This window comes from Paralichthys olivaceus, chromosome 6 (assembly GCF_024713975.1).
Source record: "Paralichthys olivaceus isolate ysfri-2021 chromosome 6, ASM2471397v2, whole genome shotgun sequence".
Classification (NCBI taxonomy): domain Eukaryota; kingdom Metazoa; phylum Chordata; class Actinopteri; order Pleuronectiformes; family Paralichthyidae; genus Paralichthys; species Paralichthys olivaceus.
This window is the reverse complement of record NC_091098.1, coordinates 2,718,246-2,736,733: the sequence shown is the minus strand read 5'-3', so window position 1 is coordinate 2,736,733 and position 18,488 is coordinate 2,718,246. Positions and strand designations below refer to the sequence as shown.

General features: G+C 43.3%; 2 protein-coding genes across 4 annotated transcripts; both read left to right on the top strand.

The window, feature by feature from the left end:
- Window positions 1–120: 120 nt before the first annotated feature.
- Window positions 121–7,849, top strand: lrif1 (ligand dependent nuclear receptor interacting factor 1). Of its 2 annotated transcripts, none has more exons than XM_020103242.2 (3): window positions 121–880; window positions 1,804–3,334; window positions 4,657–7,849. In XM_020103242.2, the coding sequence occupies exons 1-3, from the start codon at window positions 843–845 to the stop codon at window positions 5,578–5,580; spliced, it is 2,493 nt and encodes an 830-aa protein (XP_019958801.2). In that variant the 5' UTR covers window positions 121–842; the 3' UTR covers window positions 5,581–7,849. The 2 variants fall into 2 exon arrangements, with proteins under 2 accessions (XP_019958801.2, XP_019958802.2); XM_020103243.2 differs by having other exon boundaries at window positions 133–880; window positions 1,804–3,256.
- A 4,280-nt stretch (window positions 7,850–12,129) lies between these two features.
- LOC109639647 (uncharacterized) lies at window positions 12,130–17,765 on the top strand. Of its 2 annotated transcripts, XM_069527287.1 has the most exons (4): window positions 12,130–12,351; window positions 12,491–12,654; window positions 14,820–15,368; window positions 16,112–17,765. In XM_069527287.1, exons 3-4 carry the CDS (start codon window positions 14,835–14,837, stop codon window positions 16,610–16,612), a joined length of 1,035 nt encoding a protein of 344 aa, XP_069383388.1. In that variant the 5' UTR covers window positions 12,130–12,351; window positions 12,491–12,654; window positions 14,820–14,834; the 3' UTR covers window positions 16,613–17,765. The 2 variants fall into 2 exon arrangements, with proteins under 2 accessions (XP_069383388.1, XP_019958796.2); XM_020103237.2 differs by lacking the exons at window positions 12,130–12,351; window positions 12,491–12,654 and adding an exon at window positions 12,678–12,947.
- Window positions 17,766–18,488: the final 723 nt, after the last annotated feature.

Sequence of the window (18,488 nt, the reverse complement as noted above, 5' to 3'; positions counted from 1 at the left end):
GTTCTTTTCTATCTCTCTCTGTAGATATAGACAGATACGCTAAAGGAGATGAGATAGGAGACATTAAAGTTCCCTTTCTCAGCTCCTATTATGGCAGCTTCCTGCGTACTTCCGGGTCGTTTCCCTCAGTCATGGACCCAGACTATAAACAGTGTTGGACCTCAGCCCTCGTGATTTATCCCACTCATACTTCCTGTACCTCGGGACGGTTTCCATTGGAGTACATGGAACATTTTTGGTAGAGGAGGTTTTTTTTGACATTTCGACAAAAGCCCGGGATACATTTCAGAGCGGAAGCGGAATGTTTGAGCGGATGTTAGCAGACCGGAAGTATTCAGTTCCGAGGCTCCAGGGTTTGGTAACGCGATCACCATTATTATTATTATCATACAGCGTCATGACATTGAGATGGACGCCATGCGAACCACCTGAGGCATAACAAAGAGCATGTGGTTGACACGAGCAACACTGATGGGTGAACCGAACCTTTATGTGTAACCTGCAAATGTTAGCGACGTTGAACACAGCACACGTCACAAACAGGAAGTCGGACGCGACAAACGCGAAAACAGCAACGGAAGCCGAGAGGTGCCATCGCCCGAAGCCAAAGTGTGAAGTGGGAATATTTGATCGAAGGAAATGGACACAGGGACGATACACGCGACTCCATCTCCTGTCGTGAGGGCGCCGACGACGAGGAAATGACAAGTTAGCGTTGATGTTACCACGTGTCCACTCTCAGCGCGACCATCCACTGTGAGAACCACTGCTGTCTGATTGAAGCTGCTCACTTCGCCTCTTTGGGATCATCACCAGTCCAGTTTCCCGGATTTTCCCGAGTCATGTATCCTATCAGTAAACACAGGGATGCAGTTCAGAGGTACAGTTCTGATGATCTTTCCTTTAGATTCCAAATATTTCACTATTGTACCCGCACGTTTATTCCAGATCACTCAACTCCAGGTCTGCAACATGTCATCAACATCACATGTAGATTAGCTTGTTGCTTTTTCATCCACATTCGGAGTCTGCATCCCAGCATGGAGTATGAAACCCTAAACACATGGCTATCCTGACCATGATTGGTGATAACAGGCTTATCTGAAAACTGTTTATTGACCATTCTCTCCTTCATTAAGATATGCAGCTTCACAGTGAGAGCAGTTACAGTGTAGAGAGAGAATACTACCAATTCTAATATATAACCATACTGCTACACAGTGACCCAGCAGCCCAGGACGTATCCTTGGTAACTACAGTAACATCAGTACCAATGGCCCTATTACAATACATGTTAACGAGTATGTTACTAATGGTCACAATAAACCACGATGCTAGTAATTAGAATTGACAAGATAAGATGCATTTTTAAAATGATTCTATTTGCAGTCAAGCCACTGTTAACCTTAGCAGGCTAGCCGCTTCCCTCTGCTCTTAGTATTTGTGCTAAGCTTCACTAACCATGTTCAGATTCCAGCTCTGTATGACAACACCGGGACTCTGAACTTGAAGCAGCTAAGTGGAACTCAGTTTTATTAATTCAATTATTTGCACTTCTAAAGTTCCTTTTGTTTCCAGACAAAAACGTCTTCTGTCTGTCCGTTTAACCTGCACATCTCACTCTCAAATGAGGAGTCACGTTCTCAAAACAGATCTACAGTGAGAAGAGCTAACTGTGCACTGTTTGAGAATTCAGCACATAAACAACAGTTCACTGCTTCAAATGAGAAAACATGTATTTCCCTTCTAGTCTTTGCATCCTTTTATGAATATGTTTGTGTGCTCTGTTGTTTTTCCTCTCAGTGGGACTGGTGTCTTCTACCAGGCGATACCTGCTGTTGGAGCCGACGGAAAGAAAATCATGAAACTGATTCCTGTACAGCTGGTCAATGGACAGTCTGTCCAATATGATCCAAGTAAACCCAGTTTGGATTCTAGCAAACAGAAAGCTGTAAATATTTCCTCACCACCAGCTCTGATGAAAAAGATTGTCACACAGAACGGTTCCTTTGTAAATGTCTTGCCTAAGCGAGGAGGATTGGATCCTGGTGATTCACTAAACAAGCATCCACAACAGCAGCAGACTGAAAGTTTAATGTCCAAAGTGCCGACGACCCCAACGCCTGCAGCAAACTGTGTGACGTCGGTAAGACTTCCATGTCAGGTCCCAGTGATGTTGAAATCTCCAGCACTCCCCAGAGGACAGTTCCTTCAGATTCCCCCTAATGCACATGTGCGAACATTGCCAGCATCTGAACTTCCTCCAGATATCAAGAAGCAGATTTTTAATTCATCAGCCAGTTCCACTCCAGGTTCAGGCGTGCCCAGTGTAGTCTTTGTGTCACCTGTCACCACCGTGAGTCAGTGTGCTGCTCCACCGTGTGATTCTGGACCTCACTCACCCAGGCTGCCTTCTCAGACAGAAGCCACAGCTAAAACATCGAAGCCACTTTTAAAATTGATTCCAAAAGCTTCACAAGCGTCTAACGGCCCTACAAGGTGGGTGATTGAAGAAGAGGACACCCCGACGGCTCCACGTGTGCATCCTCTTAACCCTCATTCTGTTAATTCACACATTCTTCGAACAGTGGCACAGAGAGAAAAAACTGGCAAGCACTCGGATGTTTCTGAGTCTAACCTGGACGAAAGCGCACCAGAGCAGGATAATGCCTTAATCATGTGCAACGGGAAGGTGTTTTTTGTGGCCAAAAAATGCAGCCTACTTTTTAAACAAGGAGAAAACGACTCGCCCACAGCAGCAACAAAAAGTTCTGAAATAAAAGAAACCACAAAACCTTCATTAGCTCAAACACAGCAGGACATCAGCATTATTATTTCAGATGAGTCAGATGAAGTTATCGATCTCTGTGATGACGATACTCAGGACGACTCACAACAAGCAGCATCAGTTAGCACGTCAGCGGCCTCTCATCCGGATGATGACAACGTAATATTTGTGTCATACATGCCACCCAAATCTAAGGCTGAGTCCACATGTGATTTAACAATAAAAACACAAACAATACTAGAAAAGGACAGAGACCCGCTGAGCACGGGCAGCTTGGACAGTTTGACACAGGAGAAGAGCTCGGGTGGTAGAGCTGACGCTGACGGAAGGGATGTGGGCGCCACTCTTACGGAAGGAAGATCCGGCACAGATGAAATTGTCAGACATGTTTGTGCTTCTGCCGGGACAAATGTGCATGATGATGAGGGCTCAAACGTGGACAGTAAGCAGAGCACCTCCACCCAACAGGTTAGCATGGGAGTTGATGTTGATCCAGAAAGTCCAGCAGATGGCAGCAGTGCAGCATGCTTTCACAAACAGGAGAAGGTGAAGCCACTTGTATTGTGCCATTGATGTGGGAAAACTCCAGTGATTTTGACAGAAATGTTTCAAAGCAGGGCTTTATGTCACAATGTGATATATATATATATATATACACACTGTATTTAGGGCTTAACTTGATAGTTAAATTCATAAAATAGAGAAAACTGTAAATTCCAGTTTCACAGATTTCAGGCTGATATATTCAGATATCAGTCTAAAACCAAAAAATGACATGAAGCAGAGAATAACAGTGGAGAGCCTACAACCAGGCAATACATGTATTAAACTGAACTATTGCTGTAGAGCGGATGTAGGCAGTTATATCAAAATCATTGTAATGCATAACACAAGATGGTACCAACTTAGCTTGCATTCAACTGTGTAATCAACAGGAGAAACTCTGGGTTCCACACCATCTCCCTCTGTTCAGCTTTTCTCACCACAGCTGTGTCTCAGTTCAGGGGTTGCATCCTTTGGAAGCTGCATTTAAAGTCACAGCGACGCTCAAATGCGGCTGACAAATGCGTCCTTTCATCCCTGAGGAACAAACGCTCCGATAGGTCGATCCTTCCCAGCCCAACTTATCCCAGTACTCATTGCACTTCATTGACAAACCATTTAGATGTATTGGGCAAACGACAAGATGTCCCAATGCTTGAGTATCAGCCTTGATCAACCAAACAGCTAATAACACTTGTTAAAAAAATGCTAAGGGGCATTAAAACGTTCTCATCATGTCAAACTTAAGCTCTGTATTAGGCAACAGCAATAAGTGTGGATGCCAGTCATGGAAAGCCTCTGTAGACCAGACAGTCTCATTTCGGTTTGGCCATTGGGATCTATGCAGCCCACAAGGAGACCTGCTTTGTTTGTCTTGTTGACCTTGTCCTACGAAGGATGCAGCCTCTGAATTGAGACACACTCCACACTGAAGTTCCTGTTTGTCGGAAGGATCGACGGAGGATCAGAGGATGACCACTTTTAAACAAATTTGAATTCATCCATAACCTTTTTCAGAAAGACGAGTTTGAATATCTGTTTGCTGTGATGGTTGAATTGTGTTTTCAATTAAAAAAGTTAAGAAATTCTTGAGGAGAAGGACACTTCAGCATAAAACTGTACCATTGCAAACAAAACATTTTATAAGTCTTTATAAAAGCTTTTTTTTTTTAATCTGCAGATCAGTCAAACATGAAAATAACCTTAAATTCTAGACATACATGAGTTGAGTTCATCTTTAACTTGTTGTTTAAACTCCTCCTTGAAGAGATGTGTATCACTGCATTTTTAAGTATTGTCTGTATTTTCTGTTTTTATATTTGCAGACCCCTCCACAGCCGACAGTTTGTCAGACATCTTCACCGGCACCTCCGCCCTGTAAAATGGCTGACCGTCAGCTGAGCCAGATGTTTGGGATTACAGCTGATGTGAAGATTTGCCTGCAGAGGATCGACGAGGCCTCTGCTGGACTGGCAGCTCGGAGTAGTGAGTTTATAATCTCAGCAGAGGATCGGCATGAACCAGCGAATAGGTTGATAGAGAAGGAACTCTTTCTGCAGGACTTCTACAGGTCCTGTAAATACCAGAACAATGATTTGAAAAGAGTGGAAGTAGTAACTGAACAGGTACAGCCAGCAGAGGCTGCCACTGCTCACACAGATGTCATGTCTCTTCAATGTGCCGTTTTCAAGCTGAACACAAAACCTCACTCTGAATTGGGCCACTGTTCACCCAAGGGGGTGTCATGTGGTGTTGAAAACACAACATTGATTGGTTATGTGGAACCAATAGATGAGGACTTCTTCAATGCAAATGAAATCGCAGAGTCGCAGGATGTAGCAGCCCTGCAACAGACTCAGACTTGTGTGGACCTGAACACCAGCAGAATAGGAAGGACGAGGAAACGAACCATGTGTCCATGTTGCGTCCCTGGTACTCTGGAGCCTGCAGTGAAATCCAGTGCAAGGTCAGAGGAGCTGGAGAAGTGGGCATGCAGGACAGAGCATATCAGTAAAAAAGGGACACGAACAAAAGCTGCTAGGAAAGGCGTGACAACATCTGGAAACGGCTGTCTAACAGTCCGAAATAATCAGAAATCTAAGACTCATGCGGTTCCAGCCAGGGACCGTTTGTCCTCAACATCCACGGACACAGATGAACTTAAGAGAGACAGACAGATCCAAAGACTCAAAGAGCTTCTGAAAGAGAGGGAGGCAGCTTTAGAACTGATGGAACAAAGCATGAGCTGAAAGTCTCTAACCTTCCACACTAATATTCTAACAAATATCCTAACATGTAGGTTAAAAACTTTTTTAGAATATTAATTGTTTCATTTCTTTTTGAACTAGCACAAGGACCATAAGTCAGAATACAAAGGCCTTTTGTTTGACAGACACTGGGGAAGACAAGCAACAGAGGGTCGGGTCGCCATCGAACCTGCGATCAGTAGTACTGCAGAAGTATTCAAGCTAGTATTTGCAGGGCGACCACTAGCTCACCTAAGCTGCCTTCAGACATATACCGAACTCTGGAGTGTATATGTGAAAGCAAATGTCTGAGTGAGAGCCTCCAGAGTCTCTGGCGACTTTCCCCTCCAACCCCGTGTAAAAAGTGCAGAATGTCTGATGGTGCCGATGTGAGAACACAGCAGGAGATCCTTCACAAGATTAGGCATGAGTGAGTGGATGTGTTGACCTCACAGATGCAAAGATATATATATATAGATATTATATAGATATGTATATCTCGAGATAAAAAAGCTGTGCCATACAGCTTTTGGTGATGAGGGTTGATGTGTGGTACACAAAAAACACATGAACCCTGCAGCACAATTGATGCATCACATCTTGTTCCTGCCTGCCGTACCACCCCTTCTGTGTTGTAAACATGTCTGAGTGGAGAACCTCCTGCTGTGTTGTGTATGTGTCAAACGCAAACCCCTGAGAAAGTTTGGACCCAATCCTCCAGAGGTCATGTCTGAAAACAGCTGTAGTTGTGCAGTAGCCCCAATACATTGATTTCTATTTGCTAACACACATCTGGTTCATAGTTGCCAGTTACTAAGAGTTATTCCACACTCACTATCCAGTCAGGGTCTTGAGTTTTTATTGGCAATTGTTTGATTAGAAACTTCTGCTGCATTTTAGTGTTTTATTGCATTCACGTTCATTCAGTGATCTATATCAAAATGCACACAAATCATCTGAAATGTAACAGAAGCAGCAGGAGATGTGATATTATTCCGCAAGACTACATGAAAAATGGCAGCAGTATCATCAAGTGCTAAAACAAGTGAAAAAAGACATCGTGAGGCCACTGTCTTTTGCCTTTCAGGTTGTATCAAAGGAACATGATGAATGTTTCAGTGGCACAAACCTGAAACAAAAGCCTCCTTTTATCCAAACCACAATGACTCCTACCTCCATCACAGGCTCTGAGAGGACAAACCATGTGTCACAAAAACATTGTGTGTTCATTTGTACAACAAAATATTTTCAACTCTGAACCATGTGCCGGCTTTTTCAAAAAGGGTTAGGGTTAGAAGCACTTAAATACCTGAAGTGGGAGTTTAGAATCCGTTTTTGCCTATTTTGTTTGAAATATGTTCTTAAAATCCCCAAAATAAGTAAAACAAGTACTTCATATCACCGCTGCTAGTGCATAGTACAAAGTACATATGTACACTGCTAGTTGGCAGCGGAAATGTCCTGGGAGCGAGTGAAGTAAGCAAACTCTATCAGGATGCTTATCTGCATAAATGGCAGACAAGTGCAGTTTGTATTATTTGTGATGTTTTGACTGAAAAATATAGGATGTGGCTTAGGAGAGAGGAAGACCTTAGCCATGCTAAAATATTAATGGAAAGTAATGTCAATGAATTGCTAAAAATGTGTGAACAGATTCACATTTTATATATTAAAATTTGTCTAAGTAACAATTTGCTATGAAATGTAATGTCAGGTTCAGAAATACTTTCAGAAGAATTGAGATTTTATGAGGCCACCTATGCAAATACATCACAGGATGAAAAGAGACGTGGTGCTGCAGACAGAAGAAATGACAATATATATGACAATGTACAAGTCTTGGCTGGAGTTGCTTTCTCACTTGTTATAGCGGAACTTTCTGCTCCTGTATGAAGTCTGCAGAAAAGTCCAGAGGAGATGATGTGAGAACACAGCAGGAGATCTTCCACAGAAAAAAAAGTGAAAAAAGAAAACAATTATATCAGGATTAAAAAGAGGAGTCATACATGTAGAAGACAGAGACCAGAGAGTTTTTGGTTATAAGATTCAACACCGGTGTTAATGTGCTGCAAACAAAAACGTGATCTCTGCAACACAGTTTCTGCGTTGCATCCTTCATCCTGTCGTGAACACGACTGAGTGGAGAATCTCCTGCTGTGTTGTTCATGTTTGACAGGCAAACTTCTTAACAACACATTCTCAGGATAGTGATGTGGTTCACTTGGCGTTTTGAAAGGTGCTTTATAAATAAAGTTTATCATTGTAAACATTATCATACACAGATGTCATTTATGTACTTCACAGAAAGCATATAAAGTAAAGGTAAGAAGAATGGTAAAACATCTAAGAAGCAAAGATATAAAACAGGTAATGTGTAATTAAAATTCAAGATTAAGTAGAGGGACCATAAAATAAAGCAGTTTACAGTGTGGCTGTTTGGTGGTTTGGCTGTTTGATGAAGTGAAACTGCAACAAAACACAAGTCATGGTCTTTATCAATGTTGACCCATGCAATGTTAAATTCAACCCCAGTGTCTCATCCTCAGGAAAAGCTCTTTGTTAAGTCATTATGACGTCCACAGACACAGGACTGCAGCAAATGTTTACAGAGAAACCGACGATGGCACCAAAGTGGACCATAATACAAAATTCTGGCATGAGATGTTCATATTTACAGATGTAGCAGAACTGGATTCTGGGCCCACAGGCGCTGACGCCCCACTGTGAGAAAGCAGCTGATCTACTCATACTACTGCAACAATAACAATGGGTCAAAGAAAGTCAATTGTTCTGGAGACTTGAAGAAATGGCTCATGTGTTATGTAGACTACAGAAGAGAGGATTGGATGTCTCCTCCTTTGGGTTCCTACTCATGAAGAGGATGACAGAAATTGGGTAGTAATCCCATTTGTAGCCACAATCACACATTGACATGCCAATGGCCAGCACACAAATCAACCACTTTTACCATCTACTAGCCTGACAGCAGAAAGAATGAAGGAATTAAAGAAACAATTAGTTTTACTATAGGTGGGAAATAATAGTGCCAGCCATTTATGAATATAAATTAAACCTAGCAATGTTTTCACTCGTGTGTTTCATCTAAATTATACAAATTGTTGTTTCTTTACCCTAGAATTGCCCCTTTTTATTTAAATAATTTATATTTACTTCAGGATCGAGGTCCCTCTACGGAGGCAGCCATGTTTTTTACAGTAGCCCGGACTGGACCAACTAAACACCTTTTGAGTTTTCAGAAAAATTGAAGGCTACCACAGATTTTTTCATGTTTGGAAGGGGAGGGTAAGGTGAGGGGTATTTAGCTGCAACATGCAAATTCACCACTAAATTCTACACACTGAACCTTTAGTCGTTTTTTTCTCTTCCACATACATCCCATTACTAATTGTGAAAGACCAAAAGAGTTTCGCTTCCCTGCTCCACAATGTAATGAGTAAATTGTGGGGTAAACACATTTCCAAGGTAGCTACTTATATGTCTCTACACGGTTTTCACCTCTTCGCCGTGTTTGACTATCACTCTATCAGTATCACTGTTACACCACAGTCAGTGATGCTTATCACGCCGCCCCCCGTGCTGCACTGGGACACTCTGACCACGTCATTGTCCACCTGATTCCTGCATACAGACAGAAACTAAAGCTCTGCAAACCTGTAGTGAGGACATCAAGGAAGTGGACCAGTGAGGCTGTGGAGGATCTCCAGGCGTGTTTGGACTCTACTGACTGGGATGTGTTCAGGACTGCTACCAACAGTCTGGATGAGTACACAGAGGCTGTGACGTCATACATCAGCTTCTGTGAGGACTGCTGTGTACCATCATGCACCAGGGTGTGTTACAATGACACAACCTTGGTTCACAGCCTAACTAAGAAGGTTAAGGTTGGATAAGGAAGAGGCCTTCAGGAGTGGGGACAAAGACAGATTCAAAGAGGCGAAGTACAAGTTCAGCAAGGTGGTGAAAGAGGCTAAACGACTGTACTCTGAGAAGCTCCAACACCAGTTCTCAGCCAACTACTCTGCGTCTGCCTGGAAAGGGCTCAGGCAGATCACCAACTACAAGCCTAAAGCCCCCCACTGCACCTCCCAACAGCTCCAGCTACAATGCATCACCTCCACCTCCCCCACCTCAGCAGGAGCCTGGGCACCTCCACCAATGCCCACCTTAAAGGTCTTCCCTTCCACCCCCCCCGCCCACCTCAGTGACGACTCTTTCCATCCATGAGAGGGACGTTAACAAACTCTTCAGGAGACAGAACCCACGGAAAGCTGCTGGACCGGATTCTGTCTCGCCATCCAGCTTGAAGCACTGCGCTGATCAGCTGTCTCCAGTGTTCACAGACATTTTGAACACCTCACTGGGGACATGTCATGTGCCAGCCTGCTTCAAGACCTCAACAGTCATTCCTGTTCCCAAGAAGCCAAGGACCACAGGCCTTAACGACTTCAGACCCGTCGCCCTGACCTCTGTGGTTATAAAGTCCTTTGAGCACCTTGTGCTTTCACACCTTAAAGACATCACAGACCCCCTCTTGGACCCCCTGCAGTTTGCCTACAGAGCCAACAGGTCTGTAGACGATGCAGTCAACTTGGCCCTCCACTACATCCACCAGCACCTGGACTCCGCAGGAACCTACACCAGGATCCTGTTTGTGGACTTCAGCTCTGCTTTCAACACCATCATCCCAGCTCTGCTCCAGGAGAAGCTCTCCCTGCTGAGTGTACCTGACTCCACCTGCAGGTGGATCACTGACTTCCTGTCTGACAGGAAACAGTACGTGAAGCTGGGGAAACATGTCCCCGACTCCCGGACCTTCAGCACCAGATCCCCCCAGGGCTGTGTTCTTTCTCCTCTGCTCTTCCCTCTGTACACTAACAGCTGCACCTCCAGCCACCAGTCTGTCAAGCTTCTGAAGTTCGCAGACGACACCACTCTCATTGGTCTCATCTCTGATGGTGACGAGTCCGCCTACAGGTGGGAGGTTGACCATCTGGTGAACTGGTGCAGCCAAAACAACCTAGAGCTCAATGCTCTAAAGACAATGGAGATGGTTGTAGACTACAGGAAGAACTCAGCCTCACCTGCCCCTATCACCTTCTGTGACTCCACAATTGACACTGTGGAGTCTTTCCGCTTCCTGGGAACTATCATCTCCCAGGACCTCAAGTGCCTCATCAAGAAAGCTCAGCAGAGGATGTACTTCCTGTGGCAGTTGAAGAAATTCAACCTTCCAAAAACAATGATGGTGCACTTCTACACAGCCATCATTGAGTCCATCCTCACATCCTCCATCACCATTTGGTACGCTGCTGCCACTGCCAAGGACAAGAGCAGACTGCAGCGTGTCATTCGGTCGGCAGAGAAGGTGATTGGCTGCAATCTACCATCGCTCCAGGACCTGTACACCTCCAGGACTCTGAAGCGTGCAGGAAAGATGGTGGCTGATCCCTCCCACCCCGGTCACAAACTCTTTGAGACACTCCCCTCTGGCAGAAGGCTGCGGTCCCTCAGGACCAAAACATCATGCCACAAGAACAGTTTTTTCCCAATCCGCTATTAGCCTTATCAACGAGGCCCGGAACCCACCCTGACACTCTTTCACACTCCACCTCTGCCTCCATATGTCACATTGACACTGCATTCACAACTCTATGCGTTACATTAACGCTCAGCTATATACTTATATTGGAAATACTCTGCATACTGTGAACACTTGCACATTGTACTGCTTTTCTTCTTATTTTTTTACCATTAAAACATGTTTATGCTCTGTATATGTTTTTAAATTTAAATTTATATTGTTACATTTTTAATACTTGATTTTCTTATCTTATATTTAGAGATGTCTGACATGCACCAACAACACCAAAACAAATTCCATGTATGTGTAAAAAACTTACTTGGCAATAAAAATCTTTTCTGGTTTCTGATTTCTGATGATGCTGGCTTTAGGTTTGACGCTGCACTTCCTGAAATCTACAGTGATCTCACCATTTGACTAAGGTGGATAAGGCACAGCCATGATCAGATGTTTGGCCCTGTTGAAGAGGGAGGCATCAGAGAACTTGACAAGATACTGTAGCTCCCTTCTTCAGTACACATAATAAAAAGCAGGAAGGAGAGTGAACAGCCCTGAGGGATGCCTGTGTTTGAAATGGTGACAGTGGACATTTATCCATTCACAAATACCTGATGGATTTTAAAATCTTTGAAAGCGACTGTAAAATTTGGTCAGTTAACTTAAAATAAGAGCTAAAAAGAAAAAAATGAGAAGGCACATCAGCTTAAAAATGATTACTGTAAGTAAAGCAAGGGTTGAAACCATCATAAAGGATCATATGAGTAAAACGTGGCAGAAATATTAGGTGTAAACTCCCTACCGCTATTTTAACCGTCAGGGCGTTGGTAGACCATGGGGCGGAAGCAATCAGAAAGATTTGGTTATTACCTGGCTGAGAACAGGACATACAGGTTTACACCCACTGGATTCTGAACGTCCTGTGATAAACCAGCTGAGAGATCGCAACAGATAGGATGAGAAAGGGTTGAAAGGACTATACTGGGGAGAATCTGCTGGTATTCTTATTATTTACTGGAGTCACAGGGATATGTTATCCAACCAGTTAACTGTTCAAGCTCTGATCTAGTAGGTGGTGAAAAGACAACAACGCAGAAAAAACGTTTGTCAGTTGGAGTGGTGTAAACAAAAGGAAGCACGGGAGAAAAGACGGGACAGGATTCAACATGAAACAGGTAAGCACCTGCCAGAACTTGTGGAGCACACAACACACTCTTATGATGAGTCACCTATTTAGTCACTATGGAAAGAACAACACTGACTTTAAATTTGGTTTCGATATGAATCTGTTCTCTCTCTTCATCCACACTCCAGTCCAGTGGACAGTGGTGATGCACTTGTAAAGAACTGAATCCAGTTATCGACTCCTCTGATCCACACTTTCCAGAGGGTGGCGGCATTTCGCTTGTAAGTTGTTTGCAACCCTGCCATCGAAGAAGAAGAAGAAGCAGAGGATCAAGAAGAAGAACAAGAAGAAGGTAAGAGCAACATTTCTGTGATCATCATTTAAACACCATCAGCTCGGAGGTGAGCTGTGGTGAAACGGCTGCCTCGTTCAGGACAGAGACATATTCCTCCTCCAAAGCCTGCGCTTTATTTCCAGCGGACGTGTTTAAACTAGTCCCAGTGATCCCGTTAGGATCCTGTTCAGCTGCGCCACTGAGACGTGTCGCTGTAAAGGACCGGGTCGCATGTGTATTTACATCTTACTGCTGATCTACCTCAGTGGCTCTGAGCTCCTGTGTTCACCATCAGCACAGAGACATGCACGGTGAGGTCTGCGGCGCTTCCGCAGGGTTCGAACCCGTTCTCAGTCATTCACTGAGGCGTCACCTCCAGACACGCGGACTAAACATCTTCCACTTTAGTCTTTAATTCAGTGTTACTCAAAGTGAAGACAACCGACTGTATAACAATGGACGTAGGTTTCGATTCCAGAGGAAGAAGCCTATGCGGAAGTGCTTTAAAGTGTAATACCTCGGAGATCCAGCAGGGGAGACTGCCATTCAAACAAATGCCAACTTCTCCCATAAAATCCTGTTCCCGCTGGTGATTATGGTCTCATTCGCTAGATACTTTCCTTCTCATCAGGGATCTGGTGGTCCATCTGAAAATAATATCGTAATTAATTCGATATTAGAGCTTAAAAATCCATAGATTGGGGGGCGTGTCTGCTTAATTGACTGCCGGATGATTGACAGGCAGGTTCATACTGGGCAGAATCACCAGAAGGAAACTGGAGCTTTATTTACATCGTGTTCACTCACGTCTCCCACGTCTGCTGGGATTCTGTCGGTGTCAGTCGCTGGAGAAGGTTTCTACAATTTGGAGAAACCTCCACTAGCCTCAGATCACCTGGGGCCCGACTGCTGTGTCCTCTGTGGCTCTACCTGCTGATCAGCTCAGATGTCAACTCTACGAGCTTAAATTCTCAGTCTGCTTAAAACAGCAGGACAATTATTGGAATGACCATTCCGCTCTCTGCACAAGCCATTTTTGAGCCCACAAGCCTAGTTGTTAGGCCAATGGGATTTGATCTGTCCCCTCTCTTGTGTTGTATTCTGAGTATGCATGGACTCTGGAAGGAGGTACAGAGTTCCCTCTGTGTAAACAATACTGTTATTATCATTCATTCGTACTACTTTCATCTAAACCTATAAACAAGAAGCTGGAGGGGAACAGCAGACGTAACAGTAAGGGGAGTGCTTTAATATTTGCAGACTCCACTAATACCCTGTAAGCCTGTGGAAGGTGTCATGTGCTGTTGTCTGTGTTTTATGAATTGAGATATGTCAAGTACACCTTTGAAATCTGGGGAATGCCTTCTCAGTGTGAATGTTCTGTAACTAAACTGCTCAGATGTTTTATCTCAGGCAAATGTTCTCCCATAATTTAATGTATTTAATGTTTTCAGTCAATTTATGCTCTTGTGCAGCAGCACCCATAATCCAAAATCAGTTTCTCCCACAGAAGCCATTAAAGTAAGCTTAACCATAAGAAATAATTAAAAACTCAGTTTGAATCTAATATCATGCAGGGAATAAGCTGTATTCTCACACTGAGTCAATGCTTGTTATCATCAGAAGGCGACTAGAACCTACCTCTGAATTTAAAAATAGTGATTGATCTAGTTATATTGGACACTAATTATGAATAGAAATGTTAGATTGAGCCAGTTTATATAGTATGAGCAATGAAGGTTTAGTCCTATCCCTTGATTTCATTTCTATATAGGGTTGGGCTGACAGCCATCATTATGTTAAGCATACCTGTTCAACCCTGACAGAGCGGTGCAGCCTGCCGAGTATAAACTATCATTTCAGTGTCTACTATAACATAAGGAAACTCTAAAAGTGGATATAGTGATCACAGATATGAATGTAAGTGCGTGCAGCTATGAAGAAAGATTTGACTAATTTAAGAAAAATATTGATCATTATTTGATGATCAGTGTTGATATTGTGGCGTCATTTCAAACGAATTGATGTTTAAACTTTAAACCCAATTTCATGGTGTTTCACTGTGTACATTATCAGATGCAAGCCCAACACTATTTCTAAACTTCAATATTTAGCAGGCAGGAAATGAAGGGGGACTGATTCCAGCTTTATAATAACTGTAAGTGTGTTTTGTGTTTACACAGGGAAATACACAGAACATGGATTCCCTCAACAGACTGGAAATCTACATCCCAAGGGAGACTGAGGTAAACACCATCCATCTGTGTAGTTTACCAGCCTCATTGCTCAAAAGAATGGGCCTCCCCCTGCATGACTCCAAAGACTCCAAGAAACTGGCAATATGGATTAGTCCAGCAGTCTTACGGAGGAAGGGGCAGAAACTGGCATCCAACGCAGTGAAGGATTCACTAGAAAACACGTCCTCACTGCTGGGCAGAAGGTTCCGGCCTCCTGTGGGTCCTTTGAGAATGCAAATTGTCTCTGACAACCGTTCCATTTGCAACATGCTGAAGGAAATGACCTGGGGGAAAACACTTTCCACATGCAAGTCTCACACCTCCTTGTGTCCCCGGGGCTCACCACCACAGGCCGGCTTCACTGCTATTGTCATCTACCATGGATGCATTTACCTGTGCATCAGTAAGCACAATCCAAGCCAGAGTCGACAAGACACATGTGACCCGCGGCCGGCTCCCTCTACTCACTCATCGTCATCTGAAAGCCAGAAGAAGGTAACTTGACGTTTCAGTTGGTGAAGTCACAGCATGGGAAAACACGACAAGTCAATTTTACATGTCTAGCTTTACGATCATACAAATACATTTCAAAAACCAAACCATTTCCATATTTGCAAGCTAACACATGACATGATATTTCACATACACTCTGCATGTGCGGGTAAACAGGAAGCAGATTATGTACTCTGCAGTCGGTCGCTTGGTTGCATAAATACTGCTTAGAAGGAATAACAATGATGAAAAGTATGAACATTCATTCATTTTCTCGCAATTGTTAATTACAGTAAGTCTTGGCAACACTCAATCAGAAAGACAATGTTAGTGTCTGTGTCAATGTTTCCAAAAGTCTGTAGGGGGAAATTTAAAACTGTTTTTTAAAACTTAAACTTGTGTGGAGTGGACGTAGCTTTAGCCTTGGAAGTGAATCAAGACTCACAATAGCCACAGATCCTCCCCAGGATACAGATGAGGGGTGGTGCAGCAGACGGTGGCGTCGGCATCGTCGTCTGACATTAGTATTCAGACATGTTGCTGTGAAAAGTTTCTCCAATTACTCATTATCATCTTTCAGATGTATCTACACCTAAACTGGAATTGAATTCAGTAAAATGAATTAAACCGCAGTCAAGTTGTTCAAAATCATGAAAATTAGCATGTACTTGTAAGTCGGTGGACAGGTTTATCTGTTTATTATTTTCAAAAAGTCTTATGTGATACTACCTCATTTTTTCCTCCAGGAGCTGCTAAATGACAACAGGCCCAGGAAGATGCGCACTACACGCGAACTAACACTCAGTGAAAATAAGAATGTGTCCCCATCCAAGTCTGCTCACTCTGTCCGACAGTCCACCGACTGTGTGCAGCAAGTGGATGGCCACAGTCACAAGGATGCTGCAGGACAGCAGGCAGCAGAGGAAGCAGCAGCAGTCCCAGAGCAAGCCTGGTTTCATCCTGAGGGGGACCACGAGGTGGGGGCCAATCAGGACAGTGGTGACCGTGAGATGCAGGACCTGGCCAGTGATGAAGCAGAGCCCACGGGTCAAAAAGGTGAAAGGGACGGTGATGTGCACATGGACTGTAGTGGAGTGACAAACAACAGCAACCAAAGCTGCACAGGGAGAGAGTCGCTGGTGAGGGAGTGTGACTTTGATGAGCTGGAGCGGGAGGAGAGGATCGCTCAAATGAAGGCCAGACTCCGACAGAATGAAGCTGCAGTCAACGATCTGAATTCACAGTAACTGCTCACTCATACTTGGCAGTAATGATATGTCAGTTTCACAAAAAAATCGCGTTTAAGTGCAGCCCCAAGAATTATTTCTAGAAGAGACCGGAATGGGAATTTTACCTCAACTTTGATTGGGACTCAAATAAATTGTTTTGTAAGAATCAGTTGGTTTTTAAGCATACCATGAACATGTATGGTTTATACTGACGATGTGACTTGTATCCAATATAAATGTGAAACCCAGAATATAATCAGAAACCAGTGTGCATGTAAATAACCTGATAGCTAACAGCTAACAATCATCACATTCCCTTGACATTTGCTCTAGAGTAAGATTTATGTTTTTCCTGAAACCCGATTTGTTTTTCTAGCACTGGCATCAGGCCAAACTTGCATATTTACATACTGCTATTGAGGTTCTAAGGATCTCATCTCCTCTTGAATCACATCTCACTTTGTTTTTATTAAAGGTTCAGTGTGTAGGATTAACTGACATCTAGTGGTGAAGTTGCATGTTGCAGCTGAACACCCCTCACCTCACCCTCTCCTTCCAAACATGAAAAAGAAACTGTGGTAGCTTCAGTTGTCATAAAAACTCAAAAGGTGTTTAGTTTGTCCAGTCTGGACTAATGTAAAAAAACATGGCGGCCTCCGTAGAGAGGGTCTCATCCTGTAAATATAAATTATTTAAGATATAAATAGTACAAATTTGTATAATTTAGATGAAACACACTAGTGAAAACATCTCCGGGTTTATTTTATATTCAGTTTCTGCCAAAATATCCATTTCACGTAAATCTTACACACTGGACCTTAAGTGTAAGTGCATGACCCACCTTCAGGGGTCACAAGTGGGACTTTTTGTCTTGTAGTTAACAGATGCCCAGTGGCCTTGAAAAGAATCAAACATAGCATTGGAATTATAATGACACACTACATATATCTGTTTGTCTATTGTCATGTCAGTGCTCATACAAGGTTTACTGTTGTGATGTAATTAAGTTCATGCCCAGGCTACAGAGAGAGCCTGCTCAGAGAAATATCAGTCTGCTCAGATTGATCTTTTAAACACTTAGAAAAATCCTTATTTTGGGATCATTACTAGAGTCTGATGGGTTTTTTTTTGAAAAACTTGAAATAAACTCATCGCTCTCACAGAGAAGTGACCACTGCAGCGTGTTTCAGTCATTCAGTGCCACATAGCCGACAACAGAAATGTACACAGAATTTTACAGCATGTTATTCATTCATGAACTCATTCGTTAGCTGCACTGATTATCTGCTGGGGGCAGGAGCCCGCCCCAGCAGACATTCGGTGAGAGGCTGGGTTCTGCCTGTACCGGTCACCAGTCCATCACAGTGCTGACACAGAGACAAATAAACACTCACTATTACGGGCAACTTAGAGTCTCTAATGAACCTGCATGTGTTTGGACTGTGAGTGTCAGGCAGTCACAGGGCTGTCCACAGACTGGATAGCACATCATGTCACTTCAATAGGTTTTGATATTTTCCAAATGAGAAAGTTACTATTTCATTTTTTGATCAGTTTATTTAAATACTGTCTGTTGGCAAATGAGCTGGAAAAGTGAGGTCCTGCTTGCTGGGAAGGAGTTTTCACCATAGACTACATAAAAGGATGGAGGGATGAAGGACATGATGGCTCAAAGCATCTCCATCACCCCCTGGTGGCTGGCTGCAGTATAAGTCTTTAACCCAGCCTCCTCTTCGTTAATGGATGGGACATTGACCAAACTGAGAGGTAAAAGTACATTAAATATTATTTTCTGAAAGATGGATCCTGTATTTTTAGGTAGTTAACATCACACTGATGTATTTTTAAGTTTTTTTTTATTTGATGCTATAAAAACTGGGTGAAATATTGTGAT

What these genes read in the sequence shown, in the direction of transcription:
- lrif1 (XM_020103242.2), top strand. Translation starts at nt 843, where the DNA reads ATGTATCCTATCAGTAAACACAGGGATGCAGTTCAGAG. An exon ending in CACAGGGATGCAGTTCAGAG is followed by an intron (nt 881 to 1,803) that starts GTACAGTTCTGA and finishes TTTTCCTCTCAG; the next exon opens with TGGGACTGGTGTCTTCTACC. An exon ending in GCTTTCACAAACAGGAGAAG is followed by an intron (nt 3,335 to 4,656) that starts GTGAAGCCACTT and finishes TTATATTTGCAG; the next exon opens with ACCCCTCCACAGCCGACAGT.
- LOC109639647 (XM_069527287.1), top strand. Translation starts at nt 14,835, where the DNA reads ATGGATTCCCTCAACAGACTGGAAATCTACATCCCAAGGGAGACTGAG. An exon ending in CATCTGAAAGCCAGAAGAAG is followed by an intron (nt 15,369 to 16,111) that starts GTAACTTGACGT and finishes TTTTTCCTCCAG; the next exon opens with GAGCTGCTAAATGACAACAG.